A 22,188-nucleotide genomic window follows, 5' to 3' on the forward strand; every position below is an offset into this window, starting at 1 on the left:
CTCGCGCGCGCATACACATGCGCGCGCACGCGCGAGACGCCGCTCCACCACGCCTGGAAGTGACGTATCGCGGCCGGCCAGGGCCGTGACAGGTACGTCGCGGGGCCCGGGCCCTGTCGGAATTCTCTCCGGACGTGGCAGGCACCGCCGCCATCTTGTCCTTTGCCGATGCATCTCAGTATCGCCAACTTTGATAAGTTACTAGTCCGAAAGTCACTAGAATGCAATTCTGTTTTGAACCAATCGGAGCAAAGGAATCTTCCATCTGATTGGTCAATAATTGGACAACTTATTAGTCGCGTGAATTGGAAACTAATCTTATCTACGAAGGTCGAAGAAGAAAACACAGACTTAACCTAACCTAAAAACGAATTGAAGGAATTATTTTTGCGCATATCATAAAGTGAGTATTTTGGGAAATTTACATTGATTAAATTATACGTAAAATTATAATTCGTTTGAAACAACTGTTGCTATTTATTGCATGTCTGAAATTTATATTTAAATAATATCGTTTTGAGGTTATAATCTTGTCAAATTATAATCGAGATATTTTTAAGATTTTCGCTATTTTTTCATTTTATATATTATATTATTTTATTATATATTATATATTATTGATGTGCATATTTAAATATAACTATTGTTTTTTCCACAGTATATAATATGGCCAAGGAACGCGGAGTCATAAAACTGGTTTGGAATAGTTTCATATCTTCGTTGAAGCCTCGATTCGCTCGTCGTAGATTAGTAGGCGAAGATTACTATGGTACAAAATATTACGAGGAAGATATTATTAATTCCAGGCGAACGAAAGCTCCTCGATATTTTATACCGGTGAATGAAGATGATTTTGAGCAAGAACGACCTGCTGAATGGGATTCCTGGCTGAGATATCGTAGAAGGGATCCACCTACTCGAGAAGAAATTGAAACCAACTATCGAATAGCGATGAGCAAGAAAGAGAATGCCGCGAAGCTTTTAGAAGAAAATAATTCCAAGAATGAAACTACTAAGGAACCTACTCTTTCCACTCAATCATCTGCTTCTCAGCCTCCCAATCCAGGAAATTTCCCAGTTTATAAAGAGTATAAAGATTTTGGTAGCAATTACACACCAAAAGATTCATATAAGTATTGAGAACAGAAAATTAAGATTTAGCGACCCTAGAGCAAAATTGAAACTATTTTATAGTTATGAAATAAATATTTGACAGAGCTTTATATATTGTCAGATATTTCAAAAGATCGTTAAAATTACATAATATGGATCTCGTAAAGTTTGTTTCTGTGTATATATATGTGTTATATTGTATAATGTGTAAAACAATTTATTAATATTCTATTATCTCTATACATGTAAATTAAGATATATCACGCTTTCCTATACAATATTAATTTATGTTGAAATTATAACACTGATACTATATAATGAATAGCTATAATAGAAATATTTATCTTGAAAAATTATAATTATCTAGAAATATATAACTATCTTGAACTGTACGTGTAATTGCAGCAACTACAGAAAGAATAGCTTAATCACTATGATCAGGTTTACATGAAAAAAAAAAAAAAAACTTGCAAACGTATGCGGATACTCTTATCATTTGATCAATCTGCATTTTCTTTCGATCTACACTGTGCAATTCCTACATTTTGCAATTTAATCACTACAAATTTTTTGTTTAGAATCATGATTGTTATCATATAACTTCTGACTTTTAATGTTCAACGTGTAGCTAAGAGATTTCAATTACAAATAGTAGTTTAACGACAAAATTCACAGTGTCAGTCATTAAATATGTACCTCCTTTATACGACTGAGATTGATATAAACTCAATATGAGAGAGCGTATCAACCAGAAAAATCGCTATTGTCAAATAGGGCCTGATCGTATAGTTCTCCTTTAACCAATCGCCCACCGAAATAACGACCATTTAACGAATCTCTTGCACGTTCCGCTTCTGAAAATAATGAAATTCAATAATTATACGATAGATCGTCAACAGGATACAGAGTAGTTTAGATTTCTCACGCTCTCACGGATGAGAGCATGATCAATCTGGACATATGTAAATATACTTTACCACTCATTTGGGAGAATTCGACGAATATCTTTACGATAACTTCTGCGTTTTCATCATCCTCGGACTGTCTCTCCTTATAAATAATAACGCGCTCGACCACACCAAATTTGGAGCACTCGTCTTGAATCTCCTCTTGTAGGGTCTCGTCCACATCCTCCGGCGCGACCATGTTTCTCAGGATAACTACGCGGGATTCGACCTTACGCATAAGCTTTTGCATAACAAGATGACGCGCACTCTGGCCTTTGATCGACATATTTTCCTGCTGCTGCAACGTTTGCGGTTCCGTTTCCTCCAATAGCTTCTTCTGCAATTCCTCTTGTTGTTTCTGATGAGCCGCTTGCTCTTGCGCTCGTCTCATAATGTCGGAATTCGCGGTTGTTGTAACTGATATCTAACAAGTATGATTAATTTTTTTGTAATTAATGTGTCGATACAAATTATAAATACTATATATTGAGATATATTGATAAAATATTTACAACTGGTGTGCCGACGATTGTAGGAGCGACAACGGCGGGAGGTGGTATAACGACCGGTTGACCGGGAATCGGTTGGATGATGGCGGGCGGTCGCGTTAAGGTCTGCGGTATGGCTATACCAGGTGGAGGTATCACCGGCGCGACCGTCGCTACCGTTGGTGGTGCCATTATTGTCGCAGGTGCTATGGTAGGTCGTACTACGCCAGGAAGTCCTGCAATAATAGAAATAATGAATAATATAATTCTCTCTTCTCTTTTGAGTTTAAATGTTTTCTTTTTTTATATATATATTTTGCATAAATGCAGAATTAATAAATTTACAAACCCTGGTTCAGGATCGGCGATCCGGCTCCAAGTTTGGTAAGACCTAACGCGACCGCGTTACTGGCGACAGCGTCCATCGCCTGAATCTTCGCTGTTGCAGCTGCAGCGGCTACCGCAGCCGCGGTCGGCATCATGCTGGTACCACTAGGTGGTCCCATGAGCGCGTTCGGAGGGGTTATGGCTCTGCCCACTCTCAGATATTGACCACCCAGATCGAATAAGTTCATAGAAGCGATAGCCTCTAGCGCGGCCTGCATCGTCTCGTACTCGATGAAGCCGTATCCTTTGTGCCGATGCGGCGAACTGCCCTGTGCGAGCTTACAATACGTAATCGGTCCAAATGCCTCAAAAACTGACTTGATGTCGTCCTCGGTCAGATCTTGATGTATCGACGCGATATATATACGATTGTAATGCTTGCTCTCCTCGGTGATTTCATCGATCACCGATTGCGCTTGTGGCATATTGGATGGACGTCCTACAACCTAAGAAAATTATACGTAATCTATAAGACGTAATACTTAGATATAATACTATATTATTAGCACATTTTTGAAACTATTTATTAAGTAAATACATAACAGGATGTGATGGAATTAAAAAAAAAAAAAAAAAAAAAGGAAATAAAAATATAAGGTATATACTAATAGATACATATTATGCGAATAAGATTTTCGAGCAAGCTGCAGCTCGCTCGAAAATCGTAAATATTGGATAAAGGACTAAATAAAAATTTGCCGACCTCCGGCGGGATGATAGGATTGCTGGGGGACAGGAAATTCGTTATATAGGTACGTCCCGCTACCTTGATGTTTCGGCCACCGATCATGACACCATTCATTTGTTCCAAAGCGAGTTGCGCGGCTTCGGGTATCTCGTATTCGACAAAGGCGAAGCCCTTGTGCTTCTGCGTAACGGGATCCCAAGACATATTGATGGACTTGATCGGTCCAAATGGCAAGAAAGCTTGCCTGATCGTGTCTTCTTTCAATTCGAAACTGATGCTGCCCACATAAACCCTGTCGTACAATTGCATTTGTTATTAACATTTATGTTACTGTTTTTAATATAGTTGCATTTTCTTACTAATGTAATTTACTCAAATTCGAATATTAATCACTCACGCGTCAGAATTATCATGTGTAACTTTAAAAAATAGGTCTCAAATAATATTATACGTGTATCTTGAATATTAAAAAGTATACTTTAATTTATCAAATTGTTATAACAATACGTACAACATAATAATATTAATATTGATGAAAACTATCATGTATATATAAAAAGAAAAGAACAAACTATTATTTAATATATTATTTAATATATATATATATATTTTAATTTTATTTTGCAAAATAAAATTAAAATGAAATTTTTTGCAAGTGATTGAAATCCTGTTTTAAATGATGCATGCGAATATATTCGAAACTATTGATGTTGAAAAAAGTTTCAAATAAAAACTATAATTTTTCAAATATATAAAATATGCAAGAATTATATACAAGTAAAGGATACATATTATAATACAACCATGATACAATAAAATTGTTATTAACAGAAATTAATATTGGTGTGAAAATGAATAATGTACACATACATTAAGTGATATACATGCACATATGTAGATAAATAATGACGTTCTTTACTAGAATGCTTCATAGTAATGTGAATAACATTAAAAATTAAAGAAAGGAATTTCTGCATTTTTTAAATATTAGAGATCTTATCGATATTACTGAAGTTAAAACAGAAAGATTTCGCAAATCTAAAGATCAATAATATTCAAATAATATATGTTATTAATAGACTAAGTCGCTAAAAGATATAGGTAAAAGAAGAGTGTGCCTTAAAAATAATAAAATTTCCGAGTGTAATTCTCTTCGACAATGACAGGTCTTGCACACAAAGTCGAGGCTAAGACAAAGAACAAACAAACCTGCACATGAGGGCGAGAGCCTGCTGTCTTTGCACTTGATTCCGTTGACTAGCCATTTGCTGTAACACAAAGGACCAGAGGCCTTCTATTGATATCCCTCCCCCATTTTACATACATCACGTCTCATTGATTTTAAGTAAATCCCTCAAGCTCTTTTACCATTTCAACTTCTTGGCTCGATTTCTTCAATTAACAATTTAAATTTTATTAAAAGTAAATTCTTAATGTGCTATAAAACATAATTTGTATCTTAATTATATATTATATTTAATTATATATTATATATTATATTTAATTTTATATTTAATTATATATATTTATATAATTTATAGAGTATATTTTAAAGAAGTGTACACAAATTTCTATGATAACGAATATATTTAAAACGACAGCGTTTAAGTAAATCGTGATAATATTCCGTACAAATATACAATAAACTATCACACAATTTGAGAAAAGTGCTATATAAAATAAATTGTTACTTGAAAGTGAGACATGTTTCAAAATTCACCTCTGTTGCATCTACTAAATTTTTAAATTTTGAATAAAATAAATTTTTTTATTTTTATCTCATTATTATTCTTCAAAGCAGAAGAAGACAGTCGAGCTCAGAAGTGCAAATTATTCGAAGATTCATGCATTCACAAAAAACTTGTCCTCCTTCGCGTTGTACAGCTCTGCTCCCGCCGACTATTATTACAAATTGTCTAACCTTTTGTTATGGTAGAGCAACTCGGGGAAACGTTTAGGAATCGACCGTAAGGCGGACTTATCTTTTCTTTCTTGATTTGAGTGACACTAACCTGCACATTAGCAATAAAACTTGCTGCCGCAGGACCAACTTATTCTTCTGTAGGAAAAAAAATGATCCAATCAGAATTAAATTCCAATGTACAATTTTTTTTCTTAATTTTTGACACGACTCGGCGGGATGAGCTCTATATGTTAAATAACTCAGAATCGTGTACGAAATTTCTTTGTGTATTACAATTACATAAATTGGCAGAGCTGAACAGAGGAAATAATTTATAAATATAAACAAAATTTTATACATGTTAAACTTAATCACCAAATTGGCTAATGAACATATTTCATTGCAATGAGTAAGCATCATAAGAAATCGAGTTCAGATATTAATGATAAAGCTCTTAATTATACATATAATTAAATGCTTTATCACTAATTTATTGTTCTCGTCCCAAAGTTTGCTTCTATCAATTAACAGAAAATTAATATTAAAGATGTTGAAAAATGTTAATTTGCCATTATACTGGTCCATCATTTGTTTTCATTTACGATTCGTTAAAAACATTTTTCTGAATTGAAGATCAAAAACGAAAATTAACAAATAGATTTATACAAAATAGTTTTAAATATGTTTCAAAATAAAATATTGTCACTAATTTATAATAATAGTTTTAATAAGTGCAAAGTTTAATAATTTTTTCAAATTTCCATTTTCAAATTTTAAATCTCAATTGCTTTAAATTTCAATAAGCAAATTTGGTGATTCAATTATTACATATTTTATATATAATATACGTACATACATTTATATATATATATATATATATATATATATATATATATATTTCCATTGTGCATTCTTATATAATATAAAAATTTAAATATTTATGATAGTTTGAAAACTGTAAATATTGGTAAATTAATAATAATATTACATATTAAATATAATTGTTTACAATTTCATTATCATATAGAATATTATATTTTAAGAATGACACAACAGAACGAAATAAAATGTATGAAACGCAAATAAACTCGACATTGAAAAATTACCTGTTGCTGATGAGCCAATGTTTGCTTCATTAGGACCATCTTGATACTTTGTTCCATTGCATACTTCTTTGCCCTGTTTACTGTATCCTGTTGTTCGGAGGTGATTTTTGGTAGGCCAGCTCCCAATATTCCAGGTAATGAGAGGTACTTAGCGCCAGGTCCTGTAAAACGATAAAACGGAATAAGTTAGATTGTTCTAGGAGAAAAATCTGAGAAACAAAGAATATTTATTTGTATCAGATCTTATCAGCAAAACGTCCATTAAAAATTCGTGTCAATGCTCAATATTACTTAAATTGGACTGACTTAGAAATTATAATGTCACTATTAATATGATACATCATATACAGGCTTCTTTAAAATAAAACGAATAAAATTAATGAAAAATGACCAGATTTAAATACATGAAATAAAATATACGTACCACCAATGACCTGACCTGTCTGGTTGAGATCATAAATGGGGCTTGATAAGAATTCTGATGCATTTCCTACAAAGAAATCGTATGTTAGACTGCTATTCGTATTAAAGGAGATAAATATATATTAAAAATATTCCAACATTTTTTTAGATATATAGAGATGCGCTACGCCATCAAATTTTTTCTTAATGATTTTTAATTGACAAATTAGGATTTTTCGTTAGCAAATCTTTATCGGGTGATTGTTACATTTAAGAAGCAAAATTTTATCTCTTCAGAATTTTAGATAATTTTTATATTTAATATTTTATATTTCAATTTATAAAAATGTATAATAATCAATATAAAATAACTCTATAATTGTTAATATTTCAAGAATAAAATTTGTTTCTTGATCAGTTTCTTTGAGGGGAAACATATAACATATATATATATATATATATATATGTAACAATTCGTACATTCAGGTAACAATTGACGACCTATTGCCCTAGACTAATGAAACTTCTTATTAGTCGCACTGCGAGCGCATTATTCTTATTCATATTGTGGAATATCTTTTTTTTTTTCCTAACACGGGAGTACCGTGACGCCATGCCAGAAGCTGCTATGATAAAACCGTCCTCCGAACTGTAAGTTTACAGAAATTAAAACGATCAAGGAATATATTACAACTCTATTAATAAATATGGCTGTGTGTATGTCAGTGTGTTTGTGTAAATATATTAGAGATATGTGTATGCAAAATATATATTATACATGAAAATCATGTATTTTTGTGCAAACATCGAAACGGAGAAATAAATTTCTCGTTTGATGCATGCTATTGGAAGAAACAAGGCATAGATTCGACGATAAGACATTTTTTCTTTTTTTTCCAGAAGCGGTCCGAGACTTGTATCAAGACAAACGTAACTCGGACCGAAAAACCGTTATCCGAGATATTAAAGTTCGGATAAAATTATCAGTTATTTAGGCCGAGAAATATTATATTAAGTTTATAAGCTTTAATTACTGTTTGCACAATCAGCCCCAAAAATCAGATTTACTTATAATTAGATTAGGTATCATAAACCAATTTGGTCTGCTAGTCTCTGAAACAGAAATCAGAAACAGAAAACAGAAGTCGGTTTGACTTTTTCAAGTGAATTAAAGGATTCCTAAAAGTTTCGTTTTGATCATTCGATTTACAGCTAACCGTGTTCTGGGCTGAGCAATGACGGTTGTGCGCAAATTATCCGAGATTGAGGCGACGCACAAATCTGTAAGCACAAAGCAAAGGAGAATACTCTCAGTGCATTTTCTGCGCCATATTCTTAGTCTTTGCCTTCTCCAACCTAGCATTTCTCAACCTAACACACCTTTTTTTTTTTTTTTTTCATGTAGCAATGGCGAGATCGTAATCATAAATACGTGAAATTTTTTTTTCCACGATTAAAATTCTGAATGCGACTACAAAAATGTTTCGTAATGTTGAAAATATATATCACTATCATCATTATATAATTCCAGGTCGCGTTCGCGGTCCATCTTTCACGTGTAGATCACTCGGACATCGTTATAATGTGCCTCGAAATAGCGCGTGTTCATCCCGGTTGTTAAGAGAAAGGCAGAATAAAATGAGAAGACGTGAAATCGACGAGCTTGGACATAACGTATGTTTGATCACAATGAGAGGGATTCGATTAGACGGATCTTTAAGCGATCATCGGTGGCTATATCGACGTCCAAGTGCTAGAACTTATTCGCAATTTTGTTTCGTCACCTAATGTAAAATACAAATGTGAAACATGGCAATTTAAAGTACACCCTTCGCCATTGCCACTCCCGATTACGAGCCTCTATTTAGAATTTGGAAGATAGAGATATTACTGTTTTGATAATAATTTTGTAAAATAAATATATGTATCAAAACATAATATCTCTCAATCGATATATAATATTATACTGAATTGTATTACAATAAACGAGAAACGAGATTATGCATTAATGTTAATTGAGAAAGATGAAATTATAGTGATGCCTATTTGTGGAAGAGACTCATTATCAGGACCGGAGAAGCTCTAAACCCTAAAATGCTGACCTATCTAAAGTATGCATCATATTTGGTACTCGGCAATAGATGCAGTATCAGTGGGAGTTTGTTAAACACTGATTTGTTCTGTTCAACGAATGTAGCGTTCTCTTTCTTTGTTTGGCGCACGCTCATGATCACAGCTCAGTCGTAGGCCACGGATTCTGTACTGTCTCTCCGCTGTAACATCTCAGAACAGAAGGACAACCATACATTAGTGTGATTTAAGCGCCATACAATCATCATCTATTACCCTAGCCTACCGAAATTTATGTTCAAACTGCTTCTCAATAGACGCATTCTGCAGTTTTACAGAGTCTGGCAGCATTTTAAGAGAAAACTAGCACCCGAGTGTCCTAAGTAAAGTAACTATGTATCGTATTGCATTTCCATGTCATGTTCTCGTTCTTAATATACACACGTTACACTCGTTGTTGTTGCTGTGTTCATCGTGTATCCCACTTAGCATAGAATTGTGTGTATATTTTGGTTCTTACAGGCATAACGACTATCTGGCTGCGTTAGCAATTTACCTTCTACTTTGCTCTTCTTCGTCGGCGGCTCCATACTGTTTAGCGATGTTGGTGTCTACAAAAAGAAAAAAAGTACAAGTCCAATAGCAAGTGTAATAACAAAAAGTATCCCAACAATTGCTGGAAATATCTCTATCACTGATCAGGCAACATAAATAAAAGAGAGAGAAAAAGAAAAACATCCAATCAATCGACATTAAAATTGTACATTATTACGTACTAGAATCGCTCGCGTATTTTGTGCGGGAAACAAGAGATCAATAGCATCGATCGGTTTGTCGTACATTCTCGTAAATTAATAAACTTCGCGAAACGGATCTTGTGTTGCCTAAACATTTCATATATAATTTTCATTTATTCGCGATCGCCCTCTCGATATCGACCACCGTGAAAGACGGGACCCGGTTACGATTACTACGGACTTTATGTACGTCTCGGAAAGTGTCGGCTTTACGCGACCGCCATTAAATAATACCGCTGCCAAGCGCGTGTGATCGCGCGAATCGCGAGAACCGACACTTTCCCCCCGCGAGAAAAATCCACTTACCATCGCCATCGTTCCGTTCATCGTTCCTTCGTGTAGGACGAGATATTCTGGAAGTCTGCAGAATTTCTCGACGAATTCGCGAGCCACCAATTACACCAGACGACCCACAAATCACTCGCACAGACGCACTCTCCTTTGCGGAAGTGAGCGCTCTCGGAAGCCACCCGGCTTCCGGTCGTTGACTGTCTGTGAGAAGACCGATATTTCTCAGTCATCGTAACGATGATGTAGTAAAAGAAATATTTATTTATACATTTAAAAGTGATATATATATATATATATATTTGCGAGAAAATGTCCACCTACATCTTGCTCTTTCTCTCTCTCTCTCTCTCGGTTACAGAAAGGGTTTGACTCCGGTGGTAGATTCGTGTGACAGCTCTTCAAGCTTTCGCAGGACATGTGTGCTCGTGGGTTAGGTTTTCAACGAGTTTCCGTGATTTTTCTTTATTAAAGCTTTCTCTCGCTCGCCGATGTATAATTCGACGACAGTTATGGAGAGTAACGATTTCTTTGTCAAAGTAGTGGACGACGAGAAGGTAAATTGTGTCTGAAATTATTCACCGCATATTGATATTGAAGTTTCTTTTTTTTTTTTTTTTTTATTTTTTTTATTTTTTTATATACAGTCTAATCTCAAAGAGACTTTTCCTCTCATTTCCCCACCTGTTAGTTGTGATTGATATATTTGTATATTTATTGGAATATTAAATATATATATATATTCTATACTTTTGTATTTTGCAGGGTAAAGGTTTGTTCTCTAAACGTGTATTCAAGGAGGGGGACATTATACTTGAAGAGAAACCCGTAGTCTGTTGTCAGTTTTCATGGAACTCCGATTATGGGTATTTAGCGTGCGATCATTGTCTGAGACCTTTAGAAACTGCTGAGGAAAATGCTCGGAGATTAACGGGAAATCCGAACCTCTTTCTACCGCATAGCGAATGTTGCGAGACAAACAAAGACTTAATGACAGAATGTCCTGCTTGTGGAACAAAGTATTGTAGTATAGAATGTCAGAATGAGGCGTTTCAAAGGTGATTAGAATAGATTATAATTTTATTAGATTAGGAATTCAATTATAATTTTTACTATTTTATTATGTTATGTCTGTATTTTCAGCTATCACAGCATCTTATGCTTGCAATCAAGAATGAAGGATGATAGCCATCCTCTTACACAATTAAAAGAAACTTGGAAGCAAATGGAGTATCCACCAGAAACTGCAACAATCATGTTGCTGGCTAGAATGGTTGCCCTAGTTAATCAAGCAAACGACAAGCAAGACGTTTTATCAATCTTTTCACAGTTTTGTCATCGCACTACGAATGATACGCATGAAATTGCACATAATTTGTTAGGAGAGAAATTTGTGGGCCACATTGACGTCTTACGGCAAATGATGCAGACAGCTCTTGATACTGAGTACACTGCACATGTATGTAAAGAAATATATATTAATTTTACATATACACATTAATAATCAATTAACATTAAGTGATTTTCAGTGGTTTACCCCAGATGGTTTTAGAAGTTTACTAGCTTTGGTAGGAACAAATGGCCAAGGTATCGGTACTAGTGCGTTTAGCCGCTGGGTGAAGAATGTTTGTGCAATAGATTTGCCTAAGGATCAAAGAATTCATATTGACAAACTGATAGTTAGACTTTATGATGAAATGGAGGAAGGTAATTTGCAATATTTTCTTCAAAATGTCTTGTATTCTAATATAGATAAGTATTTGTATAACTTTAGGCTGTCTTTTACAGTGGTAGGTTCATTTTTAAATAATGAAGGATCTGGTCTTTACATTCTACAATCAACGGTGAATCATAGTTGTACGCCAAATGCATTTGTGAAGTTTCCTCATTCGAATAGCACTTTGGTATTAAAAGCAATACGCGATATACAAGTCGGTGAGGAAATTTGTACGAGTTATCTTAATGAATGTGAACTCGAAAGAAGTAGGTATTCCAGACAGAAGGCATTGAGTTCGTCATATTTGTTCGTTTGTCACTGTGACAAATGCCAAGCGCAAATTAATGATCCTAATGTAACATCTGATGAAGAAGAGGATGATGATGCATCTAGTTGAACAGATGCAGAGAGAATAATGAATACATTTATATTAATAATATACAATGTTAGATATATATTGAATATATCTAATATATCCAACTTATTGTGCAAAAGAAAAACAACATCCAACCACGCAATTATCTAACAATTCTACTGTTAAGATTACTTGGATATGTATAACGCACCAAGTGAGTTATGTAAATCAATAAAAGAGCATATATGAGACATGCTATTTAATAAACTTGAATAAAGTTTTAAAAAATGTACTTTATTAATGTAATAGAGGCTTTAATGGCATTTCTATATTATAACAATATTGTATACAAAAAATTTAATACAGTGCTTTTCACTCTTCTTTTATCTTTGCTAGTTTAAATTTAAAGAATTAATTTAAATCATTGAATTTTCTCTTTTGCAGCTACATTATTACAACAAATTATTTACACTATTATTACACAAACATATATACGTATCTCACAAATGTAATTTATGTACAATTATATAACTGTTTTATACATAATTGTACACAATTAAGCCAATTTAATGTATATATTCTGCAATTTCGAAAACTTACAAAATTAATATCTTTTTACATTATATGTACAAGCACTGCATTAAATAAATACACAAGTTTGCTAAATACTAATTTTTTTCATTGTAAGGATTTTCCATCTATATGATTAATCAGTTAATCTCGTTTGAGTGTTAATTCGTTTCTTCCAATTGTCATAAAATTAGCTACATAGTCAGGTAATGGAAATGGAACTGCACGTTTTTCTATTAAATTAGTCAAGAATCTAGCTATATTGTGACTACGAAATTCCCAGCTAAAAGGAGAAAAAATTATAGATGAGAATATACAAAATTTTGATTTTAAATGTGTATAAAAAAGTATTCTTACTTCATATGTATACTATCACTAGGTAATAATGAAGCTACAGCCTCGTGTTGTATAGATTCTTCTAATCCGTTTATAACGAGTAATTCTAAAGTTGGAGGATTTTTGTGAAAACATTTTTCTGCATAACTTTTCCGTTGCTTACTTTGTGTATAGTCTATACCATTATTACTGCAACAAGATGTACATATTATTTAGTAAATATAGTGTGCCAAAGTACAAAGTAACTTATATGTATGTGTGTATATAAAATATACATACAATATTATAATATACAATATTGCAAAATACACACACACATACATAAATATAATATTGCATAAAAGTATAATTATAAAAGTAAAAACAAAAAATATATTTTTGATAATTTTGAATCGTTACCTGACGATAGGATCAGATGATTCATAAACTAACGGTTGTTGAATGTTTTCAGAATGCAAAGTGTTTTGCTGCTTGTTCCATAACAATCTTATTAAAGATCTAAGATCTTTACCCATGAGCTTAATCCTTTTGCTACTGTTATAACCCAGAGCAATAGCTATCGATTGTACAAAATCATTTGAAATATTCTTTTTTGAACAGAAAAAATATTTGTGGTCCGAAAATAAAGCGAAAAAGGTAGGCACGGCATGATATACTTTTCTTCTTGTTTTTTTCTTTTCCTTAATATTTACAAATGTGATGTTGTCATGTACTGCAGCTTTTACATCTATATTTAAGCCTTTTGAGTGAAATTCTTCCCTTATGCTTTCTTGAATCTGCCGTCTTTCCAAATAATTTAACGAGCTGCCTGTACCCGTTAACTTGTAACCGTACCATATCTTTCTCTTGTCGTGTCTACTTATATCTAAAGAATCATACATTATTTTAAACGTCACAATAATATATCATGAATGAATTAACATTTAGCACAAATTGAACGTTTATAAACATTTAGCACAAATTGAACGTTTATAAACAATTTAATATTCAAAATTAATTGTCATTTTACCTGTTACTTCTAGCGTTGTCAGTCTATTACCCAATTCTTTCTCATTTAAATTTATATCCTACAAATAAGCCACATTTAAGAATAATATCACGACAGTGTAAATTTTATGTATATAAAAATTATACGTCAAGGAGTAATTTTTACATCAAGAATTTGTCCGATGATGAGTGCGACATTGTAAACAGAAAATGTCTTGTGTTTCTTAATTAATTTAGACTTGACATCGCTCCAAGATATCTCCGGAAAAATGGGCAATACACTGTATTCTATTTCGTCGAATTTGAATCTTTTTATCACAGTGATTAGCTGATGTTTAATCAATCTTGATGCTGCGACATTCAAATGAATCTGTTATCAAGCTCCGATATCGGGAACATAACCTCAAAAATGTTTTTCAATCTTCAATTACCCGCTTTATAATACACACTTACCCATGGTCACTGTTATAATTAATATCCATATAAAATTATTATCAACACTATATAATTATACGAAAAGTTTGAGCACTTTTCAAGTCAACAAATTAATATTGTTTTGATTCCGGATAAACATTACATTCGTTACGAATTATACGCGCCAAAATGATTCGAACGCTATATTTGGCTAACCAAAGCTCCTGACGTTCCTAAAATTTTCTCCAATCGGAGCAGAGAAATTTTTTTCCCTTTCGTCCTGATTGGTCAATCCAACGATTCTTCGACCAATCACATTCTTGTGTTGTGAAAATGCTTGATTGTGATTGGTCGATTTGCTTACTGATTAATAAAAATTTGTTTTTATTGATGCTTGACGCTGAAATCTAGAGATACTATAAGAGATGAGACAAGGTGCCGTCGTGGGGTAAAACCGGATATCGGATATGACGTTTTCGATGGCGCTTTATTTTGATTGTTGAATAAATGCAAGAATTTTAATTCGAAGTTATTGATATTTTTTCATAAAAAAATGTGAATAATGAATATTAAAACACAATATATTTAAAAAAAAGGCTTACAAACATATATATTTCATTACTTTTCCCATGTAAGGTTAGGTAATATAAATTGACTATTAAGAAATTATATATTGTCTATATATAATTATATATTTACATTATGTATTATTATAAATATAATTTAAGCATTGTATTTAGACTCGTAGAAAAATGTGCAAATTCTAGAATAATAAATTGCAATATTCATAAAAAATATGTGAACAATTTCGTTTATTTCTCATTAATTTTTGAATGTTATTTTTATATACAATTGTTTATTACTTGTTTCTTGTCGTTTTTATTTATTTATGTATAATTACCTTATAATTTGCACAAATGTTAACACTACTCATTTTATATTGACAGGTGACAGGTTAGGATCGGCTAGGCTTTCTTTGTTAGTTATATATGTCTTTCTCTCTCGCACTTCCGGTTATATCCCAAGCGACGGAGCCAATCAAAAATCGTTACCGCACTGTCTCATCTCTCTTATAGTATCTCTAGCTGAAATCCAGCGTCACAGCGTCAAGTGAAAATGCACCCTTACGATACGCCATAAAGATGAAGAAGACAACGAAGGGAAACTCTCTACGCAAAGTTGCGCTGGAAAATTCCGCGATTAGCCTCCATATGTTCTACGGACTTTAGAGAATGCTCGATTCGTCGATTAGCTTACGGCGAGAGGGAGAGAGCGCGTGTCGATATGCGCGCGCGTTCGACTTTAACCTTCAAGTGGCGCTGCGTCACGTGGTCGCGCGGCGGTCGGAATTCGGCGGCGCGGAGTGGGGGTGAGTGGTGGGGGGTGCGCGCGCGGCGCACGGCGCATCCCCCACCACTCACCCCCACTCCGCGCCGCCGAATTCCGACCGCCGCGCGACCACGTGATGCAGCGCCATTTGAAGGTTAAAGTCGAACGCGCGCGCATATCGGTGGCTGATGTTCCATCTACGTATTTTATTACGTTTGTGGGCCGTGTTTTTATTCCTCCTTCCTACTGTTATGGCACGTGAATTTTTCAATCATTTCTATCATTTGAATCATTTGATTGATCAGAACGAAAGAGATAAGGATTTCTCCATCCCGATATATCGATCAAATATTTGTAGCGTCAGTTTAAGCGTTAATTTAATTTAATCTCATTGTCAGTTGTATATCAAATGCGTTAGTTGCACTTTGTATATACCGGTGAGCGAAGTGAAGTTAACCAGTTACTGTTTGATTTAATTTTAATATAAGGGTGCGATTTCACTATCAATTTGTCGCTAGCGTCTAATTGATCACGTGATCTGATTTGTGACGCTAGCGTCAAGAAGAAAAAGCTTGATTTATTCGGCTTTCAGAGAACGAAGAACGAGACGCTTGTCATAGTGTAACTTGGACGCTAGGCTGTTTTCACGCCAGCGTCAACAGACGCTAACGTCAATTTGTTTTTAGCGTCAAGTGAAAATGCACCCTAAAATTTTCATGTGATATGGACTTTATATATATATATATATATATTTGCTTTTATATGGCTTTACGTAACATTTAGGGGCATCATCGTAGATATATTTTTAAAAAATGTTTGATTATTATTCATTCCTGTCAGAACGAATGAATTCAAACGTGTTACCGTGCTTTATTTGGCTGCAATTTTTCGTATGACAATCAAGGAACTCGTGAACATTATCAGATTTTATTAATTCTATTAATCAGTTGATGGGATTGAGGTTGGACCTTATCTTGTTCAATTTGTATCAGTTAAATCGTAGAAGAAAAACAAGAAAAAAGTCTGATCCAGCCTTGTAAGTGCCTTATGTCTCTATTTATAATTGCACACATGTAGACCTTATCTAACATAATCGAATTTGTAGAGTAACCACATGTATATCACGTACGACGACGAGGAGGAGGAGATCGTGCTGCGGCATTTCGTCGTGTGCGAATTTTACGGCGTGGAGACGTGTTTCTGTTGGAACGAGAACAACAGGCTCATCGTCTTCCCGTACACGGGTGAGAATTCGGTGGCGCGGGACGTGCACGTTCTGTCTACTCCGGATCCCCTCAGGCAGATCCGGTTCTTCGACGGCAGAGCCTTCTTCATATGCACGCCGCAGGGGGCCTACAAGCTGTCACGCGCCGGCGAGTTCGCCCTCCTGAGCAAAAACGCCCTGGACATGGGCAGCGAGTTCTTCCAGGTGGTAATCGCCAAGAACGACGGGGTATACCTGGACGACAAGCAGGTCAAATCGTCCACATTGCTGTTCCCCGTTGCGTCGAACGCGTCCGAAGAGGATGTGCGCACCTTTTCTCTGATCCTGGAGGATACCGAGATGCAGTTTCTAAATTGTTTCATCGATTCGGAAAGGAAGAGAAATGTATGCGTAATCGCACACGACAAAAGGCTGTTTGCATTAAGGGAAGACAATGTCGTGCAACTGATCTATACCAGCGAACGTGACGTCATGGATATAGTGCCTGTAAGGAGACGAGATAAGATAGCGGCTCTCTTGCTTCTCATAGATGTAGATATGGTGATCTTGGTGCATGGTAAAGATTATAATCCAGTCTTTGAGAAGATACATCTGGCAAAGCACATGATAAATATTTCCGCATTCTGTGCCTGCTTCGATACGGAAGTGGAAAACGTTTTGTGGATAGTTTACTGCGATCAATCCAAGATGTATTATATGAGAAAGGAACTCTTTGCCGACGCAATTCAAGAGATAAGAGTGGAGGAGAGGACCTTTAGATGTATACAGTATTACAAGCCAAATATAATTTTAGGTCTGTCACAACAGAATGAATTAATCGAGCTTCCTTTTGACAAACTGGAGAATTCTTTATCGCTCGATACTGATATCAATCTTAATATCGATATGTTTCAAAGAACAAATCTTATTATGGAGAAAATTTATGCAAAAGTAAAGGAATTGAATGTGCTCTATGAAAGCAAAAAAGATGAACAAGACAACTTTAGAAGAATAAACCTGTATGTTTCCAAAGAGAAACTTCAAGTAACTCCTCACATTGAAGTGTTCAAGCTGTGCAATTATCATTACCTCGAGTTAAATATCTCAGACAAGCTGCCTACAAATAGTCATATGGTATTTACTATTATTTCTAAAAATCAAAGCATATTTTGCATGAAGAAAATTACAGAAGCAGCATTTACTTTAAAACTGCCTATTAATGGAAATAGAATACTATGTTTTTCAAATATTAACATAGATTTGATTACATGGATGAATGAACAACAACCGTGGTGTCTTATACAGAATTTTATAAATTCTTCGCCGCAAGATCTCAAGAGAAAAAGAGTAATGAAGAAAGATAAAACTGCTTTCATAGATGCAAAAATTGCGTCATTGGAAAAATTAATAGCGGACAAAGATTTGAGTATGACAAAATTAAGCGAAATAAAAAGAATTATACGAGCAGAATTATAACTTCTATTTTTTAATTAGAGAAAAGATTTAAGGATTAAAGGATTATGTGATATATTTGTTTGTTATATAAAATTTATAAAATATCTTGTATTAATTTTTTGTTATTGTATATCAGAGAATAGACTGGTTATTTTTAAACTAAAATAAAAATAGAAAGGTCTTTATTAACTCATTACATTATGTTTGTGATATTTTAAACTAAAGTTTCACATTATTAATGTGATATTTGATTACTTTATGAATTTTATAACTAATACTATTAGTTTTCGTGCCATAAAAATTGTATATATATTTTTTCTATTTCTTCTATATATTATGCCTCATAAATGCCTAAATATATTAATATATGCATTGTATATGCTTTTATAAATATATCTTTTCGAATAAATCTTGTCTATCTCTTCCCTCACACACACACACACACATATATATATATATACACAAAGATGTTAAAAATTTTATATTGTAATTCGTATAAAAATTATAAAAATATTTGAAAAATTGTATAAAGAAAATCAAATATTTTTTATGATGTTAGATTTAATGTATATTTTATGAAGCTAATATAATAAAAGGAAGAGATATTTATGATGGTTCTCTTATTTGTTACACATTAGATTGGCGCTTTTTGTTCAACTCGCAATGTTTATGTAAATGTAACTAATCTTTAATATTTTACTAATGTACTACAATAATTTTTGATGTTTTATATTTATCAAGACAGGTATAGGAATCAAATCAACGATTGTAACATATCAGATACATGACACAATAAGTTTGTAATCATTATTTAAAAATGATAGATATGATAAATCTCAATAAATATGATGGGAAAATGAAGAACGTACATGTGTGATTAACATGACTTTACATTCATTATATTATGTACACTATGTAAATCATCTCTGTAAAAAATGTCATGTTTATATTTATACTTCACGCTGTAACTTTAACATTTTATTGTAATGTACTTAGATCTATTATCCTACAATAGAATGCTTTACAAATCGAGGGAGAGGAGACGGGAGAGGGAGATGCCATATATTTCTTCCCCATGTATAATATTTCTAGTTAGATTTTTAGACAGTACAAAAAAAAAATATATATATATATATACATACATATATATATATATACATATTATGTATAATATTCATCGCAATTCTTATTGATTTTTTTTTTATAAGTACTTTGATCAATAATCTACAATCTACAAGAACAATGTCAAGTAACCATTTTCTAATTTCGTATATTCTACAGAATTCAAGCCAAATGTTAAATTGATTCACATTATATGACACGGCAGAATATATATTTCATATCATATATATTTTTTTTTAAATATAAATTGATTTTTACATGTTTCATGTATGTAAATTGTGTATGTGAATGCATTTATTTATCATAAAAATGATGTGTCATGCCATGTCATATATATATAATGTGAAAATAAACCTTTATTCTTTGTTAAATATTTTAATATTGAGATTATTCATAATCAGCAAACACACAGACTACACAGAGAGGTACTTCAAGTTGATTTTCATTCCTTACTTTAATTACTTCCTCTATGTATTCTAGGTCCACTAATTTAGAATCTTTTCATATTTACATAGAAAAACTTTCTCTTCGAAAACCGCTTTATGCTGAATAATTACATATTATTACTTATTACATATTAATCTCGATGTATCTATAATATATCATAAGTACTCGCAGTTAACAACGATACATTATTAATTGTACATTTGCATCACTGAAATATTTTATAAAACAAAATAACAGTTTAAGAAATATTAAACTCCTGAAAAAATGTTAACAATATTACAGAATGACAAAATTGTACCTATGAACCTTCATATCTAAAATTATATGAAATTACTAGACAATTATACAATAGAAGACAAATTTTTTTTTAATTTTACATATTTTGAACGTTTAAAAAAACATACTTTGTTAGAAAAATTATATTTTCAAATAAAAAATTATTCGACAAAAATTTAATCTATTTTTCTTTATATCACGGAATATTCTATATAGTAAATATCGTGACAAATATTTAGCCACGAATTAAGTACCCGATTTGATAAAGTTTATTAGATACTGACGAAAAGATAATTCTTTTTTCTATGTATAGTTATGTGAGAGATATATTTAATCATTTTTAGCTTAATTATCGATATTATAAGCGATTTAATTGAAATAATTGAATTATTGCTTAATTAAATTTTCATTAAAAATCAAATAATACAAATAAAGCAACAAATAAAATTTTGCTCTATTTTTTAACATTGACAATATCGTAAGAAAAAGTACACACTTGTCTCTGTCATTTATCTAATAGCGAATTCGGTCGGATGCACTAGTGCGCACTGGTGCACATTAAAATTTATGGTACACAAATTTATAATAGGATAAGTAATGAAAGCAGCAAGATATTTATAATAGTACAACTTATTATTATCATTATTCGTATTGAACAATAATAATATATTAGCTATTACAATTAGTATTAATTATTCTACTTTTTTAATTATGCCATTAATTAATTAATTATAACTAATTATATCAATAATTATGTCATTAATTAATCGTAATTAATTAATTATGCCATTAATTAATCATTAATTAATTATGTCATTGTAAATTTGTGTGCAATATCTTTAATGTGCACTAGTGCATCCAATCGAATTCGTTACAAGTTTTCCTTCACTAGATCAAAATAAAAAATGATGTACGAGTATATGACTGCACTAATTGTGAACTAGGAATGTAATTATTGTATTTAATGCATAAATAAAACTTCAGTTTCTTAAAAGAAAAAAAAATAGGAGAAAGCAATATTCTTAATAAAATTGATTTAAGCACACAACAGTAGTACCTATATAGAAAATTTCTTAAGGCACACAATAAAAGTTTAAGTAATTATATGTATGAATTATGTACCAAGCCGTTTTCTATTTACTAAGTGGGCCATTTTATCTATCATATATTTAGATTCATATTCAACCCAAGAAATGTAAGTAACCAGTCTCTCATTTCAGAGAAAAGTAACATTTGAATGATATACTAATCCTGTGTCAAACTTTTCTTTCATTTGTACTGGTTGTTCTAATATATATATATATATATATATATATATATATATATATATATACAGGGTGTATCAGAGCGACCGTATCAACAGTTTTTTGAGGAAACTACGCATTTTCGTGAAAAATGTTTCATACAAAAGTTATAGAGCTCTAAGTGGCGCATTACATAATAATATTAGTATGACCTTGAATAGCACCGTCAAGGTTACATAAAAATCACTTTGAATTTTTTAAATGGAACCCTCTATTTTTTATTACATATTCTTGTAGCTTACCCCGAGAGCTTTCCAAAACCCTGTATATGACTTATTTTTTATTAAGTACTTTCCGAGTTGTGAGACTTGAAGTTTACAGTATTTTAAGAAAACACATAGTTGATTTTTAAAAAAAATTGTTGCAAATTGCATACTTTTTTTAAAAACAATTATGTGTTTTTTTTTACACCAATTGATTGGTCTCATTATTCTGTGCATAAAAATATTACATTAAGAGTACTCTGCGTTGATACCACTGCTT

At 32.5% G+C, this 22,188-nt stretch overlaps 5 protein-coding genes across 17 annotated transcripts; 3 read left to right on the forward strand and 2 right to left on the reverse strand.

Annotated features, from left to right (window-relative positions):
• Positions 1-265: 265 nt before the first annotated feature.
• LOC145932684 (uncharacterized) lies at positions 266-1,299 on the forward strand. Its single transcript, XM_083031839.1, has 2 exons — positions 266-403; positions 659-1,299. The coding sequence occupies exon 2, from the start codon at positions 667-669 to the stop codon at positions 1,138-1,140; it is 474 nt and encodes a 157-aa protein (XP_082887965.1). The 5' UTR covers positions 266-403; positions 659-666; the 3' UTR covers positions 1,141-1,299.
• Positions 1,300-1,485: 186 nt separating this feature from the next.
• On the reverse strand, positions 1,486-10,367 carry Hfp (Poly(U)-binding-splicing factor hfp). 11 transcript variants are annotated; one of them, XM_083031832.1, is made up of 12 exons: positions 10,208-10,362; positions 9,661-9,715; positions 9,137-9,316; positions 7,639-7,683; positions 7,057-7,122; positions 6,633-6,793; positions 4,833-4,891; positions 3,702-3,915; positions 2,898-3,381; positions 2,573-2,784; positions 2,091-2,484; positions 1,493-1,967 (listed from the first exon to the last, which is right to left on the reverse strand). In XM_083031832.1, the coding sequence occupies exons 6-12, from the start codon at positions 6,687-6,689 to the stop codon at positions 1,858-1,860; spliced, it is 1,530 nt and encodes a 509-aa protein (XP_082887958.1). In that variant the 5' UTR covers positions 6,690-6,793; positions 7,057-7,122; positions 7,639-7,683; positions 9,137-9,316; positions 9,661-9,715; positions 10,208-10,362; the 3' UTR covers positions 1,493-1,857. The 11 variants fall into 11 exon arrangements, with proteins under 11 accessions (XP_082887950.1, XP_082887959.1, XP_082887958.1 ...); XM_083031829.1 differs by having other exon boundaries at positions 7,515-7,683; XM_083031825.1 differs by having other exon boundaries at positions 7,515-8,315.
• A 207-nt stretch (positions 10,368-10,574) lies between these two features.
• On the forward strand, positions 10,575-12,985 carry Smyd5 (SET and MYND domain containing, class 5). The gene is made up of 5 exons (XM_083031834.1): positions 10,575-10,746; positions 10,955-11,247; positions 11,333-11,648; positions 11,719-11,896; positions 11,978-12,985. Exons 1-5 carry the CDS (start codon positions 10,681-10,683, stop codon positions 12,301-12,303), a joined length of 1,179 nt encoding a protein of 392 aa, XP_082887960.1. The 5' UTR covers positions 10,575-10,680; the 3' UTR covers positions 12,304-12,985.
• LOC145932683 (uncharacterized) lies at positions 12,880-15,862 on the reverse strand. 3 transcript variants are annotated; one of them, XM_083031838.1, is made up of 7 exons: positions 15,697-15,862; positions 14,608-14,904; positions 14,321-14,505; positions 14,177-14,234; positions 13,567-14,032; positions 13,189-13,356; positions 12,880-13,114 (listed from the first exon to the last, which is right to left on the reverse strand). In XM_083031838.1, exons 2-7 carry the CDS (start codon positions 14,609-14,611, stop codon positions 12,976-12,978), a joined length of 1,020 nt encoding a protein of 339 aa, XP_082887964.1. In that variant the 5' UTR covers positions 14,612-14,904; positions 15,697-15,862; the 3' UTR covers positions 12,880-12,975. The 3 variants fall into 3 exon arrangements, with proteins under 3 accessions (XP_082887964.1, XP_082887963.1, XP_082887961.1); XM_083031837.1 differs by having other exon boundaries at positions 14,608-14,931; XM_083031835.1 differs by lacking the exon at positions 15,697-15,862 and having other exon boundaries at positions 14,608-15,146.
• Positions 15,863-16,119: 257 nt separating this feature from the next.
• Positions 16,120-19,067, forward strand: LOC145932685 (uncharacterized). The gene is made up of 2 exons (XM_083031840.1): positions 16,120-16,933; positions 17,003-19,067. The coding sequence occupies exon 2, from the start codon at positions 17,012-17,014 to the stop codon at positions 18,575-18,577; it is 1,566 nt and encodes a 521-aa protein (XP_082887966.1). The 5' UTR covers positions 16,120-16,933; positions 17,003-17,011; the 3' UTR covers positions 18,578-19,067.
• The last annotated feature ends 3,121 nt before the right edge of the window (positions 19,068-22,188 follow it).

The sequence above is a fragment of the Prenolepis imparis genome, unplaced genomic scaffold, assembly GCF_030444845.1.
Source record: "Prenolepis imparis isolate NDT839.2.m4 unplaced genomic scaffold, iyPreImpa1.0 SCAF_2, whole genome shotgun sequence".
In the NCBI taxonomy this organism is placed as follows: domain Eukaryota; kingdom Metazoa; phylum Arthropoda; class Insecta; order Hymenoptera; family Formicidae; genus Prenolepis; species Prenolepis imparis.

Coding starts and splice junctions, on each gene's coding strand:
- LOC145932684 (XM_083031839.1), top strand. CDS start 667: ATGGCCAAGGAACGCGGAGTCATAAAACTGGTTTGGAATAGTTTCATA.
- Hfp (XM_083031823.1), bottom strand. CDS start 10,228: ATGAACGGAACGATGGCGATG. Junction 4,892..6,632: donor CATTGGCTCATCAGCAACAG/GTAATTTTTCAA, acceptor TTTGTGTTACAG/CAAATGGCTAGTCAACGGAA. Junction 2,485..2,572: donor CAATCGTCGGCACACCAGTT/GTAAATATTTTA, acceptor CATACTTGTTAG/ATATCAGTTACAACAACCGC.
- Smyd5 (XM_083031834.1), top strand. CDS start 10,681: ATGTATAATTCGACGACAGTTATGGAGAGTAACGATTTCTTTGTCAAA. Junction 11,248..11,332: donor CAGAATGAGGCGTTTCAAAG/GTGATTAGAATA, acceptor CTGTATTTTCAG/CTATCACAGCATCTTATGCT. Junction 11,897..11,977: donor TTATGATGAAATGGAGGAAG/GTAATTTGCAAT, acceptor TGTCTTTTACAG/TGGTAGGTTCATTTTTAAAT.
- LOC145932683 (XM_083031838.1), bottom strand. Junction 14,235..14,320: donor TCATCGGACAAATTCTTGAT/GTAAAAATTACT, acceptor GCTTATTTGTAG/GATATAAATTTAAATGAGAA. Junction 14,033..14,176: donor GACAACGCTAGAAGTAACAG/GTAAAATGACAA, acceptor ATGATTCTTTAG/ATATAAGTAGACACGACAAG.
- LOC145932685 (XM_083031840.1), top strand. CDS start 17,012: ATGTATATCACGTACGACGACGAGGAGGAGGAGATCGTGCTGCGGCAT.